This window comes from Lissotriton vulgaris, chromosome 1_2, assembly GCF_964263255.1.
Source record: "Lissotriton vulgaris chromosome 1_2, aLisVul1.2, whole genome shotgun sequence".
NCBI lineage: Eukaryota > Metazoa > Chordata > Amphibia > Caudata > Salamandridae > Lissotriton > Lissotriton vulgaris.
The window spans coordinates 284,000,093-284,026,916 of record NC_141686.1 but is presented as its reverse complement, the minus strand read 5'-3'; the positions used below and the strand labels follow the sequence as shown (position 1 = coordinate 284,026,916).

The following is a 26,824-nucleotide window of genomic DNA, read 5'->3' as shown; positions in this document are numbered from 1 at the left end:
TTAGCTCAGGGGTTAGGCGTTTGCTTCGAGCAAGAGGATCAAGACAGTTTGGATTCCCCCCCTTAGCTGGGACGAAATACTGTTATCCTTGAAATCATTGGCAGCTGGCAAAGCTGCAGGGGTGGATGGGATTTCAACAGAGTTTTTGGTGAAATTCTCAGACCAACTTAAATTTATACTCCAGGGCGGGAATCCACCCCCATCTTGGTCCATTGCTAAGATTATGGTCTTCTTGAAAAAAAATATGGACCCCCTGGAAATGGGTTCCTACCATCCCATAACTTTGATTAACGGGGACTCAAAGATCTATTCTAAACTCCTGGCTGGGCGACTAGAATCGATTATCCATAAGATCGTCTCAACCCGCCAACACGGGTTTATCCCCGGTAGATCAACAACCGATCATGTACAGAGAGTGATTTCTCTATTCGACCATGCTGAGACAACAGGAGACCCTATGGCCCTTATTCTACTGGACGCGGAAAAGACCTTCGATAGGGTCTCCTGGAAGTTCCGATGGGCAGCTATGTTGAACTGCGGAATCACTAGGGGATTTATAAAGGCCATCCAAGGACTCTATGTTAACCCGAGTGCTAGAGTTGCGATAAATGGGACTATGTCTGAGAACTTTATTATTACGAGGTGAACTAGACAGGGGTGCCCCTGCTCACCTCTTTTATTCACGGTATATATCAACTCCTTTATCCGCAAACTTGAAATCCATCTTCTTGTGCCACCTATTCGGGTTAATAAACACGAAACAAACATTATAGCATATGCGGATGATATAGCTCTAGTCACCACCGATCCTAATGAGGCTATTAAGATTATTGAGGAAGAGGCACAGCAGTTTGGTAATACCTCCGGATATAAACTGAACTCAGGGAAAACTCAGATTGTCAACAATGGTAAAGTACAGATGAGAGATAATAGGGTAGTGGATCATGCTGTGTATCTTGGCGTCAGTATAAGCTCCAAGGTAGATAATATTGTGAAGATAAATCTTGACCCAATGATAGGCCGCACTAGAAAAGAACTGATCAGACTGGACAATCTGCATCTTACAATCTGTGGTAGGTGCAATGTGTTTAAAATGCTGTTTTTACCTAGGTTTTTATATTTTTTTAGAACAATTTGTCTTGAGTTCTCTCCACAATGCTTTAAAAATATTGAAACTATGCTCGCTAGATTTATTTGGGGGTTTAAGAGACCTCGACGGGCTCTCAAATGGATTATGCTGTTGAAAGAAAGAGGGGGACTATGCCAAACATTAAGATATACTACTGGCCTACGGTGGCCAAGTACTGTATGAATTTGATAGCTAACGAACCTAGTAACCACCTAATCCCAACACCGCAGGAAATGATATTGGGGGAAAGATGCGAGGGGTGCCTATGGTGCCATGTCAATGACAATTACTTTAAGAAAATAAAACTTAAGACTATCTCTAGGATATTTAAAGTCTGGAACAATATCTGCATATTGCTAGGGCTGGGGCGATATTCTTGTTATATCCCCGTTAGTTGTAATACCGATCTCCCAGAGATCTTCCAGGATGGGTGCAGGACCAGGTGGATTGGGACAGGGATTAGTCAGCAGAGCTGTTTTTATACATCACATTGGTTGAAAAGTTTCTCAGAGCTTTATACCGACTATGATATCAGCCATAGGGATTTTTTCAAATACCTACAGATCAGGGATTTTTTGTTAAGGAAAATGGGGGGGCGAGAACAATTTCAAATTAAAGCAGCAAAAGAAAACTTATGCAGGGAAACCACTCTTAGAATTGGGGAAATTTATGAGAATTTTAATAGTGCATTCCCTGACGATTTGGATACACATTATGCTAGGTGGCAGACTAATTTATCGGTGAAGCAAGTAACCCCTGTACGTGCGCTGAAGCTTTCGCAAACATGTCTAATGTCTATTAAACTGCAAGCTCAATTTTACAAAACATTCTTCTCCCTAATTACACTCCCTATAAAATTGCTAAATGGGCAACCGGACAGGGAACTACATGCCCGCGCTGCTCACTATTTGAAGCTGATATTATTCATATGTTTGCCACCTGCACTACATTATATAATCTGATGCTAGATATATCCAACTTCTTATCTGGGATATTTCACCTAAGAATTTCTATATCATCTGAAGAAATATTGCTAGGAGTGGCGGAAACCCAGCGGCCCATACACATGCAGGGGTTGATCTTTGTGGCTATGGCGGTTCTCAGACTTTGCATAGCCTCCTCATGGTTGGATCCACAACCACCAGCCTTCACACAATGGAGGGCAAGATTACTCGCGACTTGTAGTCTGGAGGTGGCCATTTACAAAAATAAAGGGCTAAATAAAAGAAAAAAAAAGGCATGCTGATATGGGGACCATTATTGCAGTGGATACAAGATCACTCCTAGGGGTAGAAACTATGTTGCGGGGGTTTCTTAAGATGCTACAGGGAACATAAGCTCAGATATCTATGTATTCAACTGAGTTTGTGGTGTTGTTTTTCTATATGCTCTCTGTGCTTCACATTCTTTAAAATATGTATGTAATAATTTTTGGTTTAAATATGGATTTGTATCGAGACCTTGGTCTGAGGGGGGGGAGGGGGGAGAGGGCGTATTAAAGGTTAAAAACTGTGAATAAAAAATTTTTAAACAAAAAAAAAACATTTACAATGCACACTTTGACATTTAGAATATAATCTCACAGTTGTTTGTTGGTGATATTGGACCATGTAACAGTCACATGAACCTCTCCCCGTTGACCATTCGAGGTTCGAGAAGCTTAGAGTATTTCATCACTTCCTCATTCGTTCGCCCATGGTCAAGTACTTGACACTTTTTCATGCCAGTTTATTGTACAGAGAATGTAAAACCATGGATAGGTCTATGCTTTGCATTTTATTTGACCCATAGAACATTTGATGCCCTTCTTACGGTGTCATACATTACCAACATGAACAATATGGATTAAAACCACCTCATAGGAAAGTAGAATTTAAAGAGATAGGTTTATTCTATCAGTGGTATTATCTGTTATGAAATGTATGCTCCTTTTCTACATAAAAATCTTGGCACTCTCTGTGACTATGTGCATTTGCTATAGAGACATGGACGTCCCTTCTCCTCATACTCTGCCTTCCCAATCCACAGATTCTGGAAGATAGGCAAAGAAGCTGCAATAGAGCCACCCAGCCAGGGGGCATACCATCTCCTCTTCTTCTGTTCAGGAGCCAAGATGTCATACTCCATTTCCGCAGGCAGCAGTTGGGTCAGCTCCTTCGTCATGCGCTCAGCAAAGCCCGTAAATTGTGAGGAGCCGCCACACAGGAGGATATTTCGTAGGATGTCTGGCCTGCAGTCAGGCTGAACCTTCTGGAGACACTTGAGTACCATGAGATGAAGGCCTGGCTCATTGAATCCTAGCAGATGAGGTTGGAAGAGAGGCTCTGAGCACTGGAAGCGCTCAGTGCCCAGACAGATTCTCTGCCCATCTGGGAGCTGGTATTCCATTAGGCTTGTTCCCTCCTGAAGCTCCTTCCTGAAGTTCATGGAGACATAGCAACACTTTAGCTTGATTTCCCTGAACAGTTTTTCCTCTTGGAGACTTCTCTTCTGGGGCCACCGGAGCAGCTCCTTGAGATGGTGAGTTAAAGTTTCTCCGGTGATATCCATCCGATACAGAGCATGTGTGAGTGTGCATCCATCCATGACAGGGCAGGTCAAGGAAGCCCCATCGCCTGCATCCACCACCAAGCCTGAGGTGCGTCCACAAGAGAAGAGGGCAAGAACACAGGTGTGGGCAACATGGAGGGCTGGCACACCAAAGCATTCAAAGAGCAACTCTGCTGCCAGCTCACGGTTTGTGGAAAGCGAGGAAGGGGAATCGGTAATAAGGATGGGCTGGGTGGTGGGGTCCACCTTCAGACGACTGTAAAAGATGTAGTGCCAGAGAATCTCAACAGCATCCCAGTCTACCACCACCCCACGTACCAGTGGCCTCTTCATCACTATGCCTTCTGGGCAGGGCCCCTCCTCCCCAGCATGAAAAATAGGTGCACCAGTCACAGGCGTAAGCTCTGACCAGGAAACCCCAACTTTGGTGGTAAGGACACATCTTGGCTTGTCTTCAGAGGAGAATCCAGCTTTGGTGTAGCCTGTGCCAGTGTCAATCACCACAGCAGGCTTCCGCAGAGCCGAAACATGTCCACAGTATGCATGTGGCTCCATGCTGCAAACTGAAGCAGATGTCTGTGAATATAAAATGCATTGTTAGTTCTCTATGTCTTACATATGGTTGTTTCATAATCCCCACTACTTCTAGTGTAGCTATAATTCTCTTCTACATTTTACTGTTTCCTTTTAAATTGTTTGGCCCCTGAACATTTTCTCTTTTCTTTCCTACTACTGAGCCACCCTCCCCATATTTTTCTCGTCCACTGCCTTTCACTTTGAGCTCCGGCTTTCATTATTCCCTTACTTTATTTTTCAGCAGTGTTTATCACACTGTACTTTTATTTATTTATCCAGTTTTGTACACCGCAAACTTGACCCGGAGGTATCAGAGCACTTCACAGAGTTTGCATGGAAGCAATTACATAATTTACATTTGGAATAAATATAAATACATAGTGACCGTAAGTAAACAAAGTCAACGAAAGACATTAGGATAAGTTAAAGCTACAGATTTGAGGTGGATAGGTATGCATACATATATATTTTGGATGACTACAACAAAAACCCATCTCATTACGAGGTTCTAACAGTTTAATATGAAAGGGCTTAAAGAAAGACATCAAACGAATAATAGTCTTCCCAGAAGGAACAGGGGTATGCTGGGACATGTAGTCAATGTTGTGCTCCCTCCAATCAGAGTGAGGTAGCACGCATAAAGATGACGTGTAAATGAGCCCCGGAATCAAAGGCATTTGAAAAAGGCACACCTGCTGAAACACGTTATGCCGTTTAAAAAAAATAAATGAAAGCTTTGAACCCCGCTGTGTGCCCTATCTGCGTCTTGGATGGAGGGATTTATGCTACATATATATATATATATATATATATATATATATATATATATATATATATCACTCAACAGAGCACAGTTGCAATTGCATGAGATTACTAGTGGAGTGAGCAAAAATAAATAAATAGCAACAATATATAAAGGAAAAATGACGACAAACAGTAGTATAGATGGACGATGTAGTTCTGGGGTAGCTAGAATAGTGTCTCCTGGATGGTTGGGAGAGTGGAGGCATAGTTTTACCCTGGGTAGTGATGCACAGATTTATTTAGAGGTTGCGGGGAAGGGAGGAACAGATCAGCCAGATGGTTTAAGGAGGAGGGTTTAGATATTTGTTGGAGAGAAGTTTCAGTTTCTTCTTGAAGAGAAGGAATGATTAATTGTCACGTAAGTCCTGTGGCAGTGATTTCCAAATTCTGGGATTCCTTTTATATTCCTCTACCACCAGTGGCAGCTCGCATAGGGCGTGCTGTGGAGCGGGCGGGGGAGGGGCAGGGTGGTGGTAGCAAACACGGACATACGATGGAACGGAGGAAAGTAATTATTACGTTCCGCCGTATGTCCGAGTATTCTACCCCCCTCACCCTGGCCCACCTCACCACCCCACAGCACGCCCTATGCGTGCCGCCACTGTCTACCACACTGTCACTCAATTTCCATGTCACATCTCTATATTGTAACTGCTTTATTGCATGTATTTTTCTCAATTACTACCTATCTATCACAGTGTTTCTTCTAGGGCTGTCTGTTCCTTTACATCTTTGGATTTATTTTAGGCCAGTCGTTCTATTGCTGCATCAAATTCTGAACACTGGATGCAAAACATGTTGCCTGAGTTTACTAAAGGAGAACCAAGAACATGTTTGTCTTTTCCCTCCTGAAATTAAAATATAGGCAAGAGGATCCTTCTATGAAATATTTATGAAACACACTCACTGGACGATGTCATCAGTGATGTTGAGATGTCATCAGTGACGTCACTGACCATGTCATGAGTGATGTAATATGTGAGGTCATAAGAAGTGCATTGCGGAGTCATACATTTTAGTTAGCTCAAGTAACTATAAATGCTGGATTTCTGTGGTTTTGAGTGTGTAAAATCTGAGCCTAACTATAACGTTCCTGCAACCTCTGGGTTTTTTCAATGAATTTCGTAGGTTTTTAAAAGTTATTTCCTCCCTATAACGTCCTGTCACATTTGGATTTTAGTAAATTTTGAAGACTTTTTTTTAACAAGCATTTGCAATGCAATGGTCTCGGCATCATTAAAGGTAGAGCTATTGGCATTGCTCATGACATTTTTTTTTCTTTAAATCAAAAATAAATGGCATTGTCATTAACATTGCCAATACACAGCACTCTGCACTCAACAGCACACAATGCTCTGCACACTCACTCTGCACTCACTGCTCTGCACACTCACTCTGCACTCACTACTCACTACTCTGCACTCACTACTCTGCACTCACTACTCTGCACTCACTACTCTGCACTCACTACTCTGCACTCAGCACTCACTACTCACTACTCTGCATTCACTACTCTGCACTCACTACTCTGCACTCACTACTCTGCACTCACTACTCTGCACTCAGCACTCACTACTCTGCATTACTACTCTGCACTCACTACTCTGCACTCACTACTCTGCACTCACTACTCTGCACTCACTACTCTGCACTCACCACTCACTACTCAGCACTCACTACTCTGCACTCACTACTCTTCACTCACTACTCACTACTCTGCATTACTACTCTGCACTCACTATGCACTCACTACTCTGCACTCACTACTCTGCACTCACTACTCTGCACTCACTACTCTGCACTCTGCACTCAGTACTCTGCACTCAGTACTCTGCACTCAGCACTCACTACTCACTACTCTGCACTCAGCACTCACTAGTCTGCATTACTACTCTGCACTCACTACTCTGCACTCACTACTCTGCACTCACTACTCTGCACTCACTACTCTGCACTCACTACTCTGCACTCACTACTCTGCACTCACTAATCTGCATTACTACTCTGCACTCATTACTTTGCACTCACTACTCTGCACTCACTACTCTGCACTCATTACTCTGCACTCACTACTCTGCACTCACTACTCTGCACTCACTACTCTGCACTCACTACTCTGCATTACTACTCTGCACTCACTACTCTGCACTCACTACTCTGCACTCACTACTCTGCACTCACCACTCTGCATTACTACTCTGCACTCACTTTACAATGATTCTTTAGTATCGCGCCTTCCGCCATATTTTATGGTTATTACTAAGTATGATTCATGCTGCTATAAATTTGCAGACTTTTAACATATCAGCAGTGCCCTCTCTAAAGATGTGTAAAGCGTTAGGTGTGTGTAATACTTGTCATGCGGCTCTGGGCTGGCCCTTGTGTTCTGATGATTTTTCCCCATGTTTGAGCTGGCTGATGTTTCATCCTGTGCCTCTTCCTGAGTATGTTTCTCTTCCTTTCTCTAAGATTGAGGAAACACCTGTCGCTCTCCGTGAATTCCATTGTATAACATTTTATGTAGCTCAGAACTGTGTCCAATCTAGCGGACTATAACCACCCTGAACATCGCAATTTAATTGTGCGGTTTATTTGAAGAGCATTAGTTTTAATAATGTTTGAAACCAATCTTCTAGCACCTGCTCTGAAATGGATCTTATATAATGTCTTACAGGTGATGAAGTGTAGTTAGGTTCTGTCGCAGTCACTTCCACACTGCTGTACATGAGAAAGAATCAACTATCTGAGGGTGTTATGACCTTTGCCTTGTTGTTTTATTTTCCGAAATATTAAACTGCTCATTCACAAGTTGCAAATACCTTCCTGCAACTGATTAAACCTTACAAAACTTGTTTAAATCGTTTGCGTGATTTGGTTATGTACATGCTGAGGAGCATCCTAAATGCCCCCGGAATCCCGCCGCGGCCGCCCCGGAAGTCAGGCACGGTCGCCTGTGACGGGGCGGGGCCACGTCCAGACCGGAAGAGGAGGCAGGCGGAGTCAAATGCGTCTCGCGCCCGGGGCTCCTGTGAGCGGTATGGAGCCCCGGGGCCGCGCCAGCAGGAGGTTAGGCGCCGCGTGCTGAGAGCAGAGTCCCCGACATTGGCCAGGTAAGTTCCAAAAGGCTGGGGGGGCTTGGTGCACTTGTGTGTGTGTGTGTGTGCGTGTATGCTCGTGTGTGTATGTATGTGTGCGACGGTGACGGCAGGGGAGGGAGGGAGGGAGGGAGGGGGGGCCTCGGTGCACTTCTGTGTGTGCGCGTGTGTGTGTATGTGTCAGGGGGGTGTCTCTGTATGTATGTATGTGCGTGCGTGCATGGGCGCTTGTGTGTGTGTATGTGCATGCGTGTGTGGTGCTTGAGCTTCCCAGGAGACAGCGCCTGGCCACAGCGCGCGTTCCCGTTTCAAATCGGCTCCAAGGATGCACGCGGCCGGAACTGTCTCCTGGGAAGCACACTCGCTAACAATAGTTCTCGGCGAGACGCGCTTCCGCGCGTTTAGCCGAGACCTAAAAAAGAGGCTTGAGAAACTACTCATACCCAGAAATCATTGCGGTACTGTGGGCGCTGAAATGACAGACTAGGACGCGCAAGAGGTGATGGGATGGATACAATGGACCTAACTGCTAATCCGAGTTTGGGAGTGGAGATGAGAGCGACCAGTGCTAAAGGTGGGCGAGCTGACCTTTGACCCCAGAAGAGGCTCCGCCGTGGTGGCGGGCACACGGCCAGTCGCCCACAGTCGTCATTAGCTTACACACAGCAGCTCCCTAATTTCACTCCCCCGTAGTTTAGTTAGGTGTCAATCAAAGACTCTGTGTGCTTTGGGGTGCCCCCGCGTCCTTTAAAGGGGTCCCATCTGTTTGCACAGTGGGCATGGAGAGAATAGGTCGACTTGAACCCCCTCCAGTGTCCGAACAAACTTACAGGGCCTGCGTGGGCTTGTGTTTGGAAACCGTTTTGATGTTATTATCGAAGGGACCATCAGGGGGCAGCTGTGACCACCAGACATGGGAGAGGCTTCAGAAAGCGAGGAAGGAAATCCGCGAAAAGGGCTCGAGAAATACAGCGCGCATCATGGAGCAGGGAGAGCGAAACAAAAGTACACACACGACTTCACAGGGGAGGAAACGGCGGGAGCGACGCGAAAAGCGCACATTTCAAAGGAGACCGCAGAGAAACGGCACATGAGGGGAACGACGACGACAGTCAATTATTATTAAATTATTAAATATGTAAATAAATGAAAGGTCAATGATTAAAGAAGATTTTGAAAACGTTGGACGTTAAAAGGAAGAGTGTTTTTTTGTGTGAGCTAAAGTTACAAGCGGTTTGCACTCGGGGATCGGTTTGTGACCGTTGATTTACCTTTAAATACAAAGGTCGGAATTCTAAGGCGGGATTCGTTGTTATCAGTGATGACTAATGTTATGACGGGCACAAAGTACAGTTTATATTAAAAATCGAATGTGCCATAATACGAGAATACACGGGTTAAGGGGCACCTACAAGACACACACCATAATGCCATAAACTAAGCTGAACTCACCCTGGATTATGCGTTGTGTCAAGTTGTGGAGTGTGTTGCGTTGTGTTTGTGATCGTTCACGAGGAGCTAATGTTTTGTATAGAGCTACGATTTTACCTTAAAAACACGTTAACCAATGTCACTCGGTACTTGAAGACCGTCACAGACTGCAACCATTGTCATATTAAAGTGCAATTCAAAATATTTGGAAGTAATTTAATTAAAACGATTAGACGGAGTAAGAAGAGTTAATGTAACACACATACATAGTAGTCAACGTACATGCTGAGGAGCATCCTAAATGCCCCCGGAATCCCGCCGCGGCCGCCCCGGAAGTCAGGCACGGTCGCCTGTGACGGGGGCGGGGCCACGTCCAGACCGGAAGAGGAGGCAGGCGGAGTCAAATGCGTCTCGCGCCCGGGGCTCCTGTGAGCGGTGTGGAGCCCCGGGGCCGCGCCAGCAGGAGGTTGGGCGCCGCGTGCTGAGAGCAGAGTCCCCGACATTGGCCAGGTAAGTTCCAAAAGGCTGGGGGGGTGTGTGTGTGTGCGTGTATGCTCGTGTGTGTATGTATGTGTGCGACGGTGACGGCGGGGGAGGGAGGGAAGGAGGGAGGGAGGGGGGGCCTCGGTGCACTTGTGTGTGTGCGCGTGTGTGTGTATGTGTCAGGGGGGGTGTCTCTTTATGTATGTATGTGCGTGCGTGGGCGCTTGTGTGTGTGTATGTGCATGCGTGTGTGGTGCTTGAGCTTCCCAGGAGACAGCGCCTGGCCACAGCGCGCGTTCCCGTTTCAAATCGGCTCCAAAGATGCGCGCGGCCGGAACTGTCTCCTGGGAAGCACACTCGCTAACAAAAGATCTCGGCAGAGACGGGCTTCCGCGCGTTTAGCCGAGACCTAAAAATGTATTTCCTACCTGTAACCTTTGAGGGTGGGGTGTGAGTGGCTGTATAGGTCGGTGAGTCGGTGGGTGAGTGGCTGTATGGGGCTGTGAGAGTGTGTGAGTGGCTGTATGGGTGTGTGAGCAGGTGTGGAGTGTCTGTATGTGTCTGTGAGTGGGTAGGAGTGGGTTTGAGAATGGCTGTATGGGTCTGTTAGCGGGTGTGTGCTACATATCTACAGGGAGCTCTGTCTGCATCCTTCACACCTTAATGTATGGTGCTTCACAAAAGCTTCAGGAATGCTAGCAATGCACTTTGCTTATATGGGAGGTGGTTATGCAGCCTCAATCTTATACTGGGCTCTACCAGGCGAAATCCAAAATGAATCTCACTGATCTTATAACCATACCCTTGATTGACATACAGATTCATAATACCACTCACCTGTTACTCCTTGCACACCTACAATGCACTCAGGATGTTAGCAAAGGGCATGGTGTGACAGCACTTTAGTGGACAATCTGAGTGAGCATGTTTCGTGAGCTCCTTCAGATCAGTGAGCACTACTCTGGGCCTTCAGTTTCTTTAAACATATAAGGCCTCAGCACTCATGAATGATTACTGCATTTGTTGGGCAACAACAATCATAAAAAACAGTGATTTTTTGCAGTTAGGTAACAGAACAGAGGTGCATCCTTGCAAAACCGTGCAAGGGCCTTCTCATCCCAACATGGTACTCAGCTCCCAACTGGGAACTCACCTCTAGACTCCAATCCCTACGTGTTTCACAGCCCCTTCCTGGGGTTTTCGAAACGTTCTGTGACTGGAGATCTTTCTCCACTGACCTCAGGTCTCACTGTCGTCTCTCTGAACGTCCTAGTACAGCATATTTTCAGTTCCTCACCCAGGTTTCTCTGGCTTCTCCCCTGTGGGTTTCCCAGAGACCACGGTGTAAGCGCCAGAGGTGAGAGGCTTATCCCAGGAGGCCCCACAGAACTCCCCTGTGGGCTGTCTGCCCCATCACATGTTTTATCCCACTCAAAGTCTTCTCCATAGTTTTCCTCCTCCAAACCTTACCAGAGTTCTTTCTCAGATTCCTATCCTTAGGGTTCATTCACCTGGGAGTTATCACCCGGAGACCTCTCGCTACAGGCCCCCAATCCTCATGCAGGGTCTCTCTCAGAGTAATATACCAGGCAGCTACTCGACTCAGATGGGGAGCCTATTTCCCAAGGCCCTGTCAATCAGAGTCTCACTACCAGAGTCTTTTTCGTGGGTGTCAGACAGCTCTCACCCAGTCACTCTCAGAAAGGGGTCTCTCACCAGCTACATCTGTTGCAGTTACATTCGTCTGTAGTTCGCCCTCTCTCTATATGGTGTCTGTCTCTGATACCTTGCCTTGGGGTTTCTCCAAAAGACTATGCATTCGGGTGCCACAGCCTTCACTTGTGGTGCCTTCTGGGCTCCTTTAGCGGAGTGTTCCCAAGGCCTTCACTTGGGATCTCAGAATCATTACCTTGGGTCTCCTTTAGAGTGCTGTATCTGGCTCTCTCCCAGTATCCAATTATATGTGGTGTCCATGAGCTCTAACCAGAGGTCTCATCGAAAGTTTTTTCCTTCAGGACCCCAAACCCATTCCTTGGGGTGTCTGGGAGTTTCAGGCGGAGATTTCCAGAGATTCCTCTACCCCGCACATGATATCTCTTCCAGTCATGACGGTCTCTCTTTAGGGTCCACCCAACTCCACATTTGAGTCTCCGGGGATCTCTAGATCTGGGATGTCTCCATTCAAGCCTATCCCAGAGCTCTGGGAGAAATAATTAAGGTAGGAGCGCCAGGACATGTGAAAGGGAGACATTTCCCTAGCAGAAACACTGAGAATGCTGGGTTGTGTGGCTGGAATATTTAGCACAAGGTAGGAGTTGAACAGGAAGGAAGGGCTAAATGTACATGGGTTGAAATGTATAAGGGTTGAAATTTGCGTTTAAAATAGCATTTAAGTGCAATTGGCAAAAATTCACTGGAGTAGGATGGAAGGAAAATATTGCACTATGGGGCGGTGGGTTCTTGTAGAGATGGGAGCAGAATAGCATATCTACTGTCACTGCTATAGAGTGGTTCCGAGATATCTTGAACGGTGGTGGGCCTGGAAGAAAGATTGAGCACTGAGGGAGCTACTCAGAAAATAGTGCACTGGGAAACTGGATGTATAGCAGACCCTGGACAATGATGGGGCCTTGGAGAGATGCCCTGCACCGGAATGTCAGATGCAGTCAGGTTGAGAGCTGCGTAAAGGGGCTGGTTGCTTGTGTGATCTTTCACTGAAATGGGGACAGAAAGTGAGGAACTGGAAGGACGGAGCCCCTGCATCGCAATGTAGAGGCTGCAGGAAGATACAATCTTAAGATGAGAGATACAGGTGAGATGCTGCGCTGAGATAGGGAGTTGGAAGGGAGATACAATGCGAGGGGACAGATGAGGGATTATACTAGCTCTCTCCAGAGGTCTATTGTGTTCACATTACGCTGCACCCACCCAGGCCCCCACCCCCAATAAGCACCTTTAATAAGGCTCACACCCCAGGAACAGATACTGCTAGATCCACGTTAAGGAGTTTCACAAAAATGCTCAAACAGGAAACAGCATCAATAAAAAAAAAATTAAATTAGAAGTAGAATTCATAAAAATATGCAAAAATATTTACTTGTTCACCCATAGACGTTTTCACAACAGAAGGCAATGTATTCACAAGGAAAAAGAAGCAAATTCAAAGATTTAAAAAAAATAGCATTTTATTTGAAATGTCCAAAGTGCCAGCTTTGAAATGTTACACCTAATCAGATTAAATATCTGCTAAATTGCTAACAGCATATCATCTCTCACACAACTTAACTTAAATAATAAAAATAAACAAATCTTCATGTAAACATTACGGTCTTCAATTGGCAGCACATAGTCAATTTAAAAAAGTAAACTGTCAATTCAGTAATTAAAAAACAGATGGGAGTCCATGAAATAGTCCATTATTGTCCATGATTAATCTACTTCCTCAATGGTGGGTCCAGTGCCGGAGCTCCCTTGGCGAGCCTGAGCTCCACAGCTCCCACCAGGCATTCCCCTAGGCATCCCACCCTGGTACAGTTTGGTGATGATGGGATTACAGACCTTCTCCAGCTCCTTCTGCTGGTGCTCATACTCCTCCTTCTCTGCCAGCTGATTGCTCTCCAACCAGGCGATAGTCTGGTTACATTTGTCCACAATCTTCTTCTGTTCATCTTCGCTGATTTTGTCTTTAAGTTTGTCATCCTCCACTGTGCTCTTCATGTTGAAGGCGTAGGACTCCAGTGCGTTCTTGGCAGAGACTTTCTCTCTCTGGGCTTCATCATCTGCTTTGTACCTCTCTGCCTCTTGCACCATCCTCTCGATCTCCTCTTTGCTTAGTCGGCCCTTGTCATTGGTGATAGTGATCTTGTTTTGCTTGCCAGAACTCTTGTCCACAGCAGAGACATTCAAGATACCATTGGCATCTATATCAAAGGTCACCTCAATCTGTGGCACACCACGAGGGGCCGGTGGGATTCCGCTCAGATCAAATTTTCCCAGGAGATTGTTGTCCTTGGTCATGGCTCTTTCACCCTCATACACTTGAATGAGGACTCCTGGCTGGTTATCAGAGTAGGTGGAGAATATCTGGGTTTGCTTGGTTGGGATGGTTGAGTTGCGTTTGATGAGGACAGTCATCACACCACCTGCTGTCTCAAGCCCTAGTGAGAGAGGTGCTACATCCAGGAGGAGAAAGTCCTGCACATTCTCAGACTTGTCCCCCATTAGTATAGCAGCCTGCACTGCTGCACCATAGGCCACAGCTTCGTCTGGATTGATACTTTTGTTTAGTTCTCGGCCATTAAAAAAGTCTTGCAGTAGTTTTTGTATTTTGGGAATGCGAGTGGATCCTCCCACTAGCACAATGTCATGGATCTGAGCTTTGTCCAACTTGGCATCCCTCAAGGCTTTCTCCACAGGATCAAGAGTTCCTCTGAAGAGGTCAGCACACAGCTCCTCAAAGCGTGCTCTGGTGATGGAAGTGTAGAAATCGATGCCTTCGAACAGGGAGTCAATCTCGATGCTGGCCTGAGTGCTGGAAGACAGGGTCCTCTTGGCTCTCTCGCAAGCAGTTCTCAGTCTCCTGACTGCCCTCTTGTTCGGGCTGATATCCTTCTTGTGCTTTCTTTTGAACTCCTCAATAAAGTGATTGACCATTCGGTTGTCAAAGTCTTCACCTCCCAAGTGGGTGTCTCCAGCTGTGGCCTTAACTTCAAAGATGCCATCATCGATTGTTAGAATGGAGACATCAAATGTACCACCACCAAGGTCAAAGATCAGGACATTATGCTCTCCCCTGCCACTCTTGTCCAGGCCATAGGCAATCGCTGCTGCTGTTGGCTCATTGATGATTCTCAGCACGTTTAAGCCAGCGATTACTCCAGCATATTTAGTGGCCTGCCTCTGGGAGTCATTGAAGTAAGCAGGCACAGTGATGACAGCATTGGAGACTGGGTGTCCCAAGTATGCCTCAGCAATCTCCTTCATCTTGGTCAGAACCATGGAAGACACCTCCTCTGGGGAGAAAGTCTTGCTCTCCCCTTTGTACTCCACTTGAACCTTGGGCTTCCCACCATCACTCACCACCTTGAAGGGCCAGTGCTTCATGTCAGTCTGCACAACTGTGTCATCAAACTTTCTGCCAATGAGTCTCTTAGCATCAAAGACAGTGTTCTGGGGGTTAAGGGCCACCTGGTTCTTGGCAGCATCTCCAATGAGCCTCTCAGTGTCAGTAAAGGCCACATAGCTGGGGGTGGTGCGGTTGCCCTGGTCGTTGGCGATGATCTCCACCTTGCCATGCTGGAAGACCCCCACACAGGAGTAGGTGGTGCCCAGGTCGATGCCAATGGCGACTCCTTTGGGTGCACTCATTTTCTGCAGTGTTGTCTGAGCAGTGAGCTCCGCTTCAAGATGATTCACAGTCTCTTTTTGAAGCTTTCTGGCAACAGCTGGATATCTTCAAAAATTGCACCCTGGTCGAAGCCTCCGTGAGATGTGCTCTTTTCGGCAGGTGAGCAGGAGAAACTTCTTCTGCGGATGTGCGTCTGTGGTGTAGCGCGATCAGACTGTGCTTCTTCTGTCAATCTCTCGCCTTCGATCGCTAGACTTGCGCTGCAGTCTCCTCCGGGTCAGGGTTCCTAGTATGATAGCTCTCTCTCCTTCTCTTCGATTCACCTCTCTGAGGAATGCCAGTTGACAGGCAAGCCGGCGTATTTGTACTCTGCATGCCGAGGGGCTCGTGCGAGACTAGCCAATCACTGCGCGCCCAGCCCTCCCACCCTTCGACTCCATTCCCGAACATTCCCGAGGTCTCTTCGGCCGAGAAGTTTCTAGCCCTTGCTAGCACAAGCTTCTTAACAACCAATCAGGACGAGTTCAAACCATGATGTCACTACACAGACGAACATAACATCAAAGGGACACTAAAGCCTCAATACTCATCCTACTCCTAGGCGGCCATGTTGGACGAGAAAGTCGGATTTAACCTAAGTTACAGCGTCGCCTTCATTATCAGAAATATCTTTCATCCCGTTCAAAACTTTACTATTAGCAATCACTTGACTGAGAAACGGCATTTTTCCTATCATTTTATATCATGACTAGTTTCCTGCCTGAAATACAACAGTTTTCAAATAAAAAACATGTTAGAACACCTAATTTCTTAGTGGACTTCTGGTGTTACATTTTGACAGGTTACAGACTGGGTCGCAGGGCTTCTCGTCCTTTCTGGTACCTGTCAGATCCGCTCAGGCGAGCAAGAAGTGCGCATGCGCACATGAGCTGGCCGCATCAAAGCTTCCTGAGCATTCTACAAATGTTCCGACAGATACTATTTACATGGACACACCCCTAATCTCTAATCTGTCAATACATGCATAGCCTCTCGAGGGGCTCGGTGTTTCCTAAGGTCCTCTGATAAACTCAATGGGCCGGTGTGTCAAGAACAGGCCAGAGGCTTCGAGAATCTGCTCGTTGACCCCGCCCAGGTCTCTTCTGATTGGGCCCTGGTAGCGACAGTTCGAGAAAGGGCCAGATGTGTAAAAAAAACAAACAGGAATAGTGATTGGTCGTTGGACCTGAGCCCCGGCGCGTGGCTACTTGGCATATGCAGCTGTCAGGGGCGTGGCTTCCATCGGTGCAACGGATGCATTGGCACATATGTCCAGAGGCTTGAGGGCATAGTTTTCAATATTTAGCAAGAGAAAAGAGGGAGGACTTTATTTTCTCCATTCAATTCCATTAAAGTGTATTCCATTTCACGCAGGAGGCAACTTTAAATACAGCCATTTTTAGCTTTACAAATGGGGAGTCGCCAGCCTGAATCCGCTGTTGTGGTATGTATGTATGTATGGGGCCACTGAACACCGACCGAGTAGATTTCACATGTCACTCAGAAGCCAGGGGGGCATTTGCTTCCTTCCTTTAGGACCCATTACCCACTTGCTAATGCAGGAGCAGGCAGGAGAGGGTGTTACATACGAATGGGAGAGCAGAGAAAACCTGCGTAATATTGTTACAGACTTCAGATGTAATGTTTCTCCTGTTTATTATGCTCTGTTCTGTCTCTGTATTATGCTCCTTTTTGACTCTTCTTCCTCTCTCTCGATCTTCATGCACTCATAACTACACTTTGAAACAAGAAAGAGAAAGATTTTGGAAAAAGGGATCGGAACGCATAATTTTCCCCATCAACGTACATTGAAGCAGGGGCAATCTCCCATCTTAATCTGGTCCATTGCAATATATGCTCATGTGTCTGTGCGCTTGGATTGCTGTGTGCCGTATTTAGAATAGAAGTGGCCTAATGGCTAGGGCGGTCGACCAAGTTGAAGCTGGGAAACCGGGTTCGTGTATCGGCGTGGACGCTCAAAGCCCTGCGATTCTTGGAAAATTACTTAATCTCCTAGGGCCTCATTTATGAAAAGTGACGCATCGCTGCGTGAAAACAGCAATGCGTCACTTTTAATTGCGCCCTCCTTGCGACATGCTGGATGTGTCATATTTACAGTATGATGCATCATGTTGCAGTAAGTTACAGATACGTCAGTATTTCTGACGTATCTCTAGGTGCAAAAATGACGCATTGCTGGAGTATGTCACAAAAGTGATCCAACTTCAGCAATGGGTAATTTCACATGGGCACGTCCCATTTCAAATGTGCCACGTTGGTCTTACGCCTGCTGTGAGGCAGGCTTAAGATATAGACGCATTTGCGTCCTAGAAGTGGCGCAGTGAAATCTCAAAGGTTTCACTGCGTCACTTTTACGAGGCTTACTTGCGTCGGAACGCGCACCCTGCATACATTATACCTGGCACAGGGGTTTACAAAGTGACGCATCTACCTTGATGTGTCACTTTGTAAATATGACGCAACATGGTACATTTATTACGCCGTTGGTGCATCACAAAAAATGAAGCACAGGTGGCGTAAAAGTGACGCCAGGGCTCATAAATAAGCCCCCCTGTGCCTAACAAAACAAAAACAAAAAATGAATTGACTGACTGAAACGCAACTGGTGCTCATGTAAAGCGCTCTGATACCTTCGGGTCTAGTTTGCGCTAAAGAAAAAAAACCTCAAATGCTGTGGCAAGGGGAGGGTGGGAGGTACGTAGTTAAGGCATGCTTTAGAAGATAAAGCAGTGCTAGGCGAATAAAACATAATGCTCTTACCGGTGGCGATCATTACAACCTGAACATGGAAGAGCAGGCACATAGAGCTATTAACATCATTTGTAAAAGTATAGACAAGCCTAGGGCATAGGTACACCAGGGATCTCCCATTGGCTGCAGCATGTATTATTTCTCCCATAGGTAACCATTTAAATTGTGACTGCAGGCCTGCCATTGCAGCCTGTGTAAGCTGGTGCTTGCACCACTTACAACAGATATAAATGTTCTTATATCTGAGCTTACTACACTTAAAACCTATAAGTCACCACTAAGGCAGACCTTTCAATCCCGAAGGCAGGGTGCTCAGTTATAAGTGTGAGGGTGCCCCTGCATGAGCAGGACATCCCTACAACCTTCAAAGTTCACCCGAGTTGTAAGTGTATCAGCCGTTACAATATATAGAGTGGCCATGAGTCAATACACGATGGCTATCTGTAAACTGGCTATAACTAACCCTGTTGTGTTTGGTATCAAACATGTTGGAACCATGGTGTTGGAGGTATGATTACTGTTAGAATAAGACACAGCCACACGAAGATGAAGAAGAGCTGGTTTATTCATGTCCGGTCTCATGCACTCCGCTCACCTCAGTGAACGTTCTATCACAGACGCCCTGCCAACATTCCATGGAACAATTAATGCGGGGTGGGAGGAGAAGGGGGTTTGGAACATACCATTATCATATGGCAACTAGATAAGATTACAACACATCTCCCTCTGTACGGGATAAACAATTTATATGATAGGTCCTCCAGAGAGGAAACATTTTAAGCAACTTAAGTTACATAGTCTTTTTGCCAACTAGGTGGCTGGCGCATCCTGGTCACTCTGGTTTCCTGACTGTCCGGTGAATCACCATCCTGGTTTTCCTCACCAATGGCCATTGGTACACACACATCGGGGCAGGCACTTACATTGTCTATGCTCCATGTGCTTCCGTCTTCCAGCACCAGCGAGTTATTGTTCACTCTCTGTATCCTTACAGGTTTTGAGAAGCAGGACACTTTTGCTCGTCCTACAGCAGGTCTTTTGACCACTACCCATTGTCCAACAGAGAACTTCCTGGAAGTGGTTCCCCATTTCTGGTCGTATTTGGTTTTGTACTCCCTTTGATGTAGTTCCACTTTGTCTTTCACAGACATCCTGTCCACCCACACCGGACTGCCCCCATTCAACCAGTTAGGGTTGAGCTTAGACCCTGGGTTTCTCCCTTTTAGGGATACGAACGGGGATACTCCTGTCACAGCATTGGGGGAGGAATGATACGACCATAGTGTTTTTCTAACTGCCTCCTCTACTGGTTCACGCATTGTAACTGCCATTTGAATAGAGTTCTTCACAATCCTGTTCGCCCTTTCCACCATACCATTAGCTTTAGGACAGTAAAAAGGTGTTCTTATGTGTGAGATGGCTAATTCTGACAAGAACTTTTTCATAACATCTGACGTAAATTGGACCCCATTGTCTGTCACCAAGGTGCTGGGAATACCTTCTGTAGCAAACACTTCCTTCAGGAATTCTACCATATCCTGTGTAGTTATTGAGGGGACGAACTTAGTACTGATCCAATGAGAATGGTAATCTATAATTACAAACATAAACCTCTGGTTGGCATTGAGTAAATTCATGGGCCCTATTATGTCAATCCCCAACTTGTCCCATGGTTTACTTGGAACATCTATTGGAATGAGGGGGGCCTTATGTACCACTTTAGATTTGTCACTTCTACCACATGCTTCACAGTCCTTTACCATGCTCTCCACCAACCCATCCATGCCTGGGAACCAATAGTGTTGTCTCACTTTACTCTTCGTCATGCTCCTTCCCGGGTGACCCTCATGTGCTAACACAATGATCCTGTTTCTCATGCCACCCGGGGGAATGACCTTGTTCCCTCTCCAAATCTGACCATTCATGCTGGATATTTCATTCCTCACTGTCCAATAAGGTTTGAGGTTTTCAGCTAACTCACTGTTGTGCTCAGGCCACCCTTCCTCAACCAACTTCCTCAGTTCCTTTAACTCCGGGTCACTTTGGGATTCGCTCTCCCATTCCTCCTTACTGATAGCCGGATGTTCCACTGCAAGAATGGCTTCATCTGGTGGCTCACCCACATTGTCTTCTCCTTGTATAGGCAACCTAGACATGCAGTCTGCAATGGTATTTTTCTCTCCAGCCACATAACACATTGAAAAATTGTACCCTTGTAATGCCAGTATCCATTTGGCAATACGTGGAGTGGCCCTCTCTATGTTCTTGGTGGAAAATAATGGGATTAACGGTTTATGGTCAGACCTTAGTGTGAAGGGGATACCCCACAGAAAGAATTTAAAGTGGTTTATAGCCCAATAGCACGCTAGGGCTTCCCGTTCGATGGTAGAGTAATTAGACTCTGGGTCCTTCAGTGTCCTGGAAGCGAAAGCGATTACTCTCTTGCATTCGCCAATCCTTTGAGTGAGGGATGCCCCAAGGCCCTTACTACTAGCATCTGTAGTCAGTGTGGTTTTTTCATTAGGATCAAACATCCCCAATGTGGGTGCTCTTGCGATGGCTGACTTAATATACTTGAATTCCTTTTTGCACTCCTCATTCCAACCAAAAGTGCTACCCTTTTTCAAAAGCTCCCTCATGTTGCTTGTGTGGCTAGAAAAATTTCAATGAACTTACTCATGTACTCAACTAATCCCAAGAAGGATCTGAGCTCCTCTTTGGTTGACGGAGCGGGTGCCAACGATACTGCATCTACCAGGCTGGTTTTAGGTTTTATTCCCTCGCCTGATATGGTATGCCCAAGGTAAGTCACAGATTTGACCCCTATCTTGCACTTGTCCTTTTTGTGTGGTAAAACCAGCCTTACTCAACTTGCACAAGACTTCTCTTAGAATCGAGTTGTGTTCACTCTCTGAGTCTCCATAAATCAGTATATCGTCCTGAAAGCACAGGACCTTACTGAGGTCTTCCAGGATATGTTGCATAATGCGTTGGAAGACCGCCGCCGCGGACGCCAACCCGAAAGGCATACGATTATACTGGTATGCTCCGAATGGCGTAATGAAGGAAGTAAGGCTTTTGGACTCCGGATGAAGGGCAACCTGGTGGTATGCCGCCGAGAGGTCCAACACACTGAAAATGTTCGCCCCCTTTATCACACTAAGCATCTCGTTTATTCTGGGGAGAGGATGCCTCTCTACCCAGATGTTGGCATTAAGATCCCTGAGATCCACGCATAACCGAATCCCTTTTCCACCACCTTTTGAAGCTACCACAATGGGGGCGAGCCACTCAGAACTCTCAATTTTTTCAATTACCCCCATGGACTCCAATTTTTCCAGTTCTTTCTGCAGGGAGTCTCTCACCACCAATGGTACTGATCTAGCTCTATGTACCGTGGGCTTGCAATGTTTTTTCAGTTTTATTTTATGAAGGAATCCTTTTAATAACCCCAACTCACTGGAAAATACCTCAGGGAATTCCTCACACACCTCATTACCAATATTGGGTTGATCTATCAGTTATACTGGTTCTGAGGCATTGGGGTCTAATTTTATACCTAGGTCCTTTTGATGTTTCCACCCCAGTAGACACTAACCTTTCTTTGTTAGATACACTTTTCCCACAGTGGCTCTCTCTTTGAATCGGATGTGCATAATGACCATTCCCACCAATGGTATAGTGTCATGATTGTAACCTCCTGGGTTGATGTCTGGGGGCAACACTTCATAATCTTTGTCAACAGACCTGGTTTTAAATGTAGTTTCATTTATAAGTGTGTATGGTGAACATGAATCCGCATATACATTATAAGCCACATTATCAAGCATGATCTCACATTCTGGGTAGCTACATTCTGCATTCTCAAGCAATTCATTAACCATGAATACAATGTCCCCCCTGGGCTCCTCATCATCCCAAATCATATGGGTCACTTCTTTTTTTATATCATGACACACCTTGGTGAAATGTCCCCTTTTGTTGCACTTCCTGCACATGGCACCCCTTGCTGGACATTTTACACTATTAGCAAGATGATTTGGATTACCACAACGGAAACATTTCATCTTTTGGGACTCGTCCTTCAGGATTGAACTTCCTTTTTGTACATATTTGCCCTTGTCTTGCCTATTGGACACTTTCAGTACTTCCTCTTCACACACCTGTTTTACCTCAACTGCCTCTTTCTTTTCATTCATGCAAAATGCCGTGTGTTCGATGCTTTTTGCTATATCTACTGCTTGCTTCAAATCGGGGGCATCAGCAAGCAATTTTTCTTGTATTTTCCTATCTGAAGTGCACCTGACCAACTGGTCTCTGATTAGTAAATCTGTGAGGTTACCAAAATCACAGGTGGAAGACAACCCTCTAAGGACTGCTATGTAATTCACCACCCTTTCTTGTTTCCCTTGAGACCTTGAAAAGAATTTGTGTCGCTCCAACACAACATTAATTTTCTTACCAAACTGTACTTCTAATTTCTTCAAGGCAATAAGGTACACATCTGGTGGAGCATCACCTTCTCCCCCTCCACCACTGCTTTCAATCTCAATTTCAGGTAAATTATCATACATTTCTCTAGCATGCTTACCCAAATTGTGTAACAATATGTGCAATTTCCTTACTGATGAAAATCTGTTGCCTCCAATAGCTATCAAATAAGATTCAAAAATCCTCTCCCAATTCTTCCATGGAGTGAGTGGTTCCCTGTCATCATTGAGAAAGGGAGGGGGTTGTGACATCGACATTGCTGTAGCCATACTACTAACTCTTTAATGCTCTTACTCACCCCCAACAATACTAAACTGGAATGGCACAAAAATGATAAGACTGAACACCACCAGTCCTAACACCTCAATATATAAAACTCTTTCAAGGTTGACATTTAAGCATAAATGCTTGAAGAATAATACCAACAATGTCAAAAGGAACACAATACGAGTTTTACGTAGCTGTGCCTATCAGCATGTGATGAGAACAGAAGGCACCACGAAGAAATAAAGAGTTCCCTTTATTTTTTTTTATTTTTTTTATAGCTGTGCTTATCAGCGTGATGCGCAATGAACAAACTCTGACAAGTTTCCTGGATGTAAGCTGTGCCTGTCAGCGTGATCAAAACAACAGGCTCTTGAACCGCATGGTAATTCAATACCGTGTGATACTCCAAATCTATAGCTGTGCTTATCAGCGTGATGCGCAACGAACAAACTCTGACAAGCTTCTTGGATGTAAGCTGTGCCTGTCAGCGTGATTAAAACAAAAGGCTCCTGAACCGCATGGTAATTCAATACCGTGTGATACTCCAAATGGGCTTTCATTCATATGTAATGATGCTGGGCTCTCGTTCCCCTTGGCTTCCCTCGACGGATCTGCCTAACCACCAGGTGCTATGGTGTTCCTCACGCACATAACCTTTGTGCCAGCACCCTCTAGAACCGTAGAAACCTCAGCGCCTTACACAGCTGATGGCGGAACTGACTACCGCCGATGCACAAATGTCAAAAGCGCTCGCCCTGCAGTAACAGCTGTTGACACAGGGTGGCGTCAGGGTTGCAAGTTCAGCTGACTGATCTCCTGAAGGAAGCTTCACGTCACTGTCACACACGGGAGTATTGTGAAAGGAAACAGCCGTTTAAACTATATACCGGCACCGTGATCTGGTCAAGAACCATGAAACACGGCAAGGTCCTTAACACTAATAATTCCCTTTGACAGTTCACGGAGCGGCCGATGCGCAAATGTCAAAAGCGCCGGCCTCAAGTCAACAAACGCCTTCAGAACAGATGAGCAAGTAAACCTCTTCAGGAACCGAGTTCAGAGCACAGCGGAGAAAGATTAAACGCGCTCAGGCTCTGATAATCAACTCGCTAGCGAAACAACAGTTTCCAATTCCCACTGAAGACTCACTGTTACTTTTCACTCGGCGTCGTGGTTCACGGCAGTGCTGGATAAACGGGGGAAGACCAGGACCTGCCCCCCGCGCAGCCCCGTCGCCAATTTGTTAGAATAAGACACAGCCACACGAAGATGAAGAAGAGCTGGTTTATTCACGTCCGGTCTCATGCACTCCGCTCACCTCAGTGAACGTTCTATCACAGACGCCCTGCCAACATTTAATGGAACAATTAATGCGGGGTGGGAGGAGAAGGGGGTTTGGAACATACCATTATCATGTGGCAACTAGATAAGATTACAACAATTACCAGTCAAAATAATCAATTTCCCTTTGGATATATATATATAGATTAAGCAAATCAATATCACTTCACAGGGTCATTCATTCAGCATTCCGTCAATATCACCAGGAGATTTGGATATATAAACAAATGTATACGTTTATTTAAAAACAGACAAAATAGCAAATTTCATAGATTGAAACACAATATACAATAAATATGTGCAAATCAAGTCTATCCATACAACTTGTATGTCCTGTGTGCAAATTTAAAACCACATTCAAATTGTACTGAGTCGAAATTTCAAGCTAAAAACATAATGATTAATATTTAACACAAAAAAGGGGGGGTATTACAGATATTCACATTTGTCATTTAGACCTTGGTTAAACCACTATAAACAGAATGAGCATTAGTTACAACCAAAGTTGCATCGATTTAGTGTCAATATTTCTGCAACGCGTTTTGGTGGGATTAAATGATTCAAACCACCTTCATAAGGAAAAAAGTTGATATTTCTCTCAACTCGAAATCATTCATAAGGCGTGGTGCCTAGCAAATATTTGTATTGTCTTCTTAGGGCACTCCTTAATTTCATGTGCCACAAATGAGGTTTTCCAACGATCCCATAAATTAGTGAATCTTTATGTTGGACTGATTCTTTCTTGCCATGTAGACTGTGGGATTAAACAATCTCCGCTGCTTTTAATATTAGGCAACAGTTACATCAATCTTCTTAAAAGGGACCCCAAAGGTGCAGATAAAATCTGAATCAGGTCACAAACTTTCCGTATTCCATGCGCTGTAAAGCTCCTCCAGGAGGCCCTCTGAGCTCCCTGTACCAGTCTTCTAGACCCAAACAGAAAATTATGGCTACTGCTGAACAGAGACATGAATCTGTTCTCCTGCTGCTGTGGAAAGCTCAAACAGGGTAAGGGAGTAAAATAGGTTTCCTGTCACAGGGAGGTGTGACCACCTGCCAGGCAGGACTTTGTTTATTGGGAGTGCCACTAGACTGCTTGGAAGGGCACATTTGGTGCCCTTCTTGAATACTCCGGTTGAAACCAGTCCAGGGAGCCGTTCACTCCCAAGCTGGCGTCAAACTGGACAATGGGCATGGGAGTATCCTTCCCACTGTCCAGCCCCTCCTCTGGGAGGGACCTCTGAATTGTCCCAACCCTTTCTGACGGGTACTTAAGGGCTTACCTGTGGGAGGGTCCCTAGATTCATCATGGGACAGTATTCAGATCCGAAACCACTCAATCTTCAACCATCTGGGCCATTTGGACTCTGCTGGACTTTGCGTAGGGAACCGAGACTGCAACTGGGAAGACTCCTGCTGCTCCTGGTCTTGTTATCCTGTTAGTCTTCTGCGTTGCCTGGAATCCCCTTAGAGTGAAGTAGTCACTCCCCTGCATTTGCAGGCAACGCAACGAAGCTGACCGGTCTGCTGTTCCTGTGCTCCTTCAGACTCTGAAAGTTCAGCAACACAGGTGGTGGTTCTGCAACTCCCTCGGGCCTCCACTGTCTTCATAGCAAGATTGAAGCCAGTATCCCTCGTTGGAACCGTGGAGCAGTACCCATGGGCCCTGCGTCGACTTGGTGTTGCAAAGGCTTGTTGACTCTGTCTTCCAAAGATCTGGCTCCAAGAAGCTCTATCCTCAAGCATTTCCTGCAGCCAAGATCTTCACCTGCATCGCATTCTTTGCACCGTGGGCCTTCATACTTTGGTGAGCTGCTCAAGGTCCTCTTGCGAGTCCTGTGTGTGGGTCCTCTCGAGGGTCTTCATTGGCTCCAGTATGCTTCCATGCTTGCTCAGGGCCTGTTCTGACTTACCTGCTCGTGATGAGTCACTTGGACCTTGCTGGTTCCGACACTGCACCTACGTTGGTTGCCGTTGCCAAGGCTTATTGGTGCTCCTGCCGGACACCAAGCCCCTGGGTCTTGACATTCGACGTGGGACAGCTCGTCAACAGTTCCTGGTCTTCCACTGCGTTTCCTGGTCTGCACAGCTGCAATTTCAATGGCACTGTCAACTGTCCTGCATTTCCGACACCGGTAGGCATTCATCCTCTGTGCCTCCTGGTCACTCCAGAGTGCCATAGACTCTGTTCCCTCTTCTTGCATGGCACCCGACTTTGGTTTGGTTCCTATATTAACAGTAAAATCTGAGTAGTTCAGTCGTGCTCACACTTTCCAGAGACATCTGAAGTGGGAAGAAACATACGCCTCAGCTGAGCCGGTACACCCTGTATATTGACTGACGGTTTAGACAAGCTTGTAAGGATTCAAATGTTCCCATATATGGTGCCAAAACGCTTTCTCTAAAACCTTTTCTTCTCCTTTCAAAATGACAGAAGCTGCAAGTAGTGGAAGTACGGAAGGAGACGAATTTTCTAACGCTCTTAACATTACAGAAAAC

At 45.9% G+C, this 26,824-nt stretch overlaps 2 protein-coding genes across 2 annotated transcripts; both read right to left on the bottom strand.

Annotated features, from left to right (window-relative positions):
- Window positions 1-3,091: 3,091 nt before the first annotated feature.
- On the bottom strand, window positions 3,092-4,234 carry LOC147736499 (actin-3-like). The gene has a single exon (XM_086952634.1). The coding sequence runs from the start codon at window positions 4,232-4,234 to the stop codon at window positions 3,092-3,094; it is 1,143 nt and encodes a 380-aa protein (XP_086808760.1).
- A 9,001-nt stretch (window positions 4,235-13,235) lies between these two features.
- On the bottom strand, window positions 13,236-15,748 carry LOC147736498 (heat shock 70 kDa protein-like). The gene has a single exon (XM_086953232.1). The coding sequence runs from the start codon at window positions 15,433-15,435 to the stop codon at window positions 13,498-13,500; it is 1,938 nt and encodes a 645-aa protein (XP_086809358.1). The 5' UTR covers window positions 15,436-15,748; the 3' UTR covers window positions 13,236-13,497.
- Between the last annotated feature and the right edge of the window lie 11,076 nt (window positions 15,749-26,824).

What these genes read in the sequence shown, in the direction of transcription:
- LOC147736499 (XM_086952634.1), bottom strand. Translation starts at nt 4,234, where the DNA reads ATGGAGCCACATGCATACTGTGGACATGTTTCGGCTCTGCGGAAGCCT.
- LOC147736498 (XM_086953232.1), bottom strand. Translation starts at nt 15,435, where the DNA reads ATGAGTGCACCCAAAGGAGTCGCCATTGGCATCGACCTGGGCACCACC.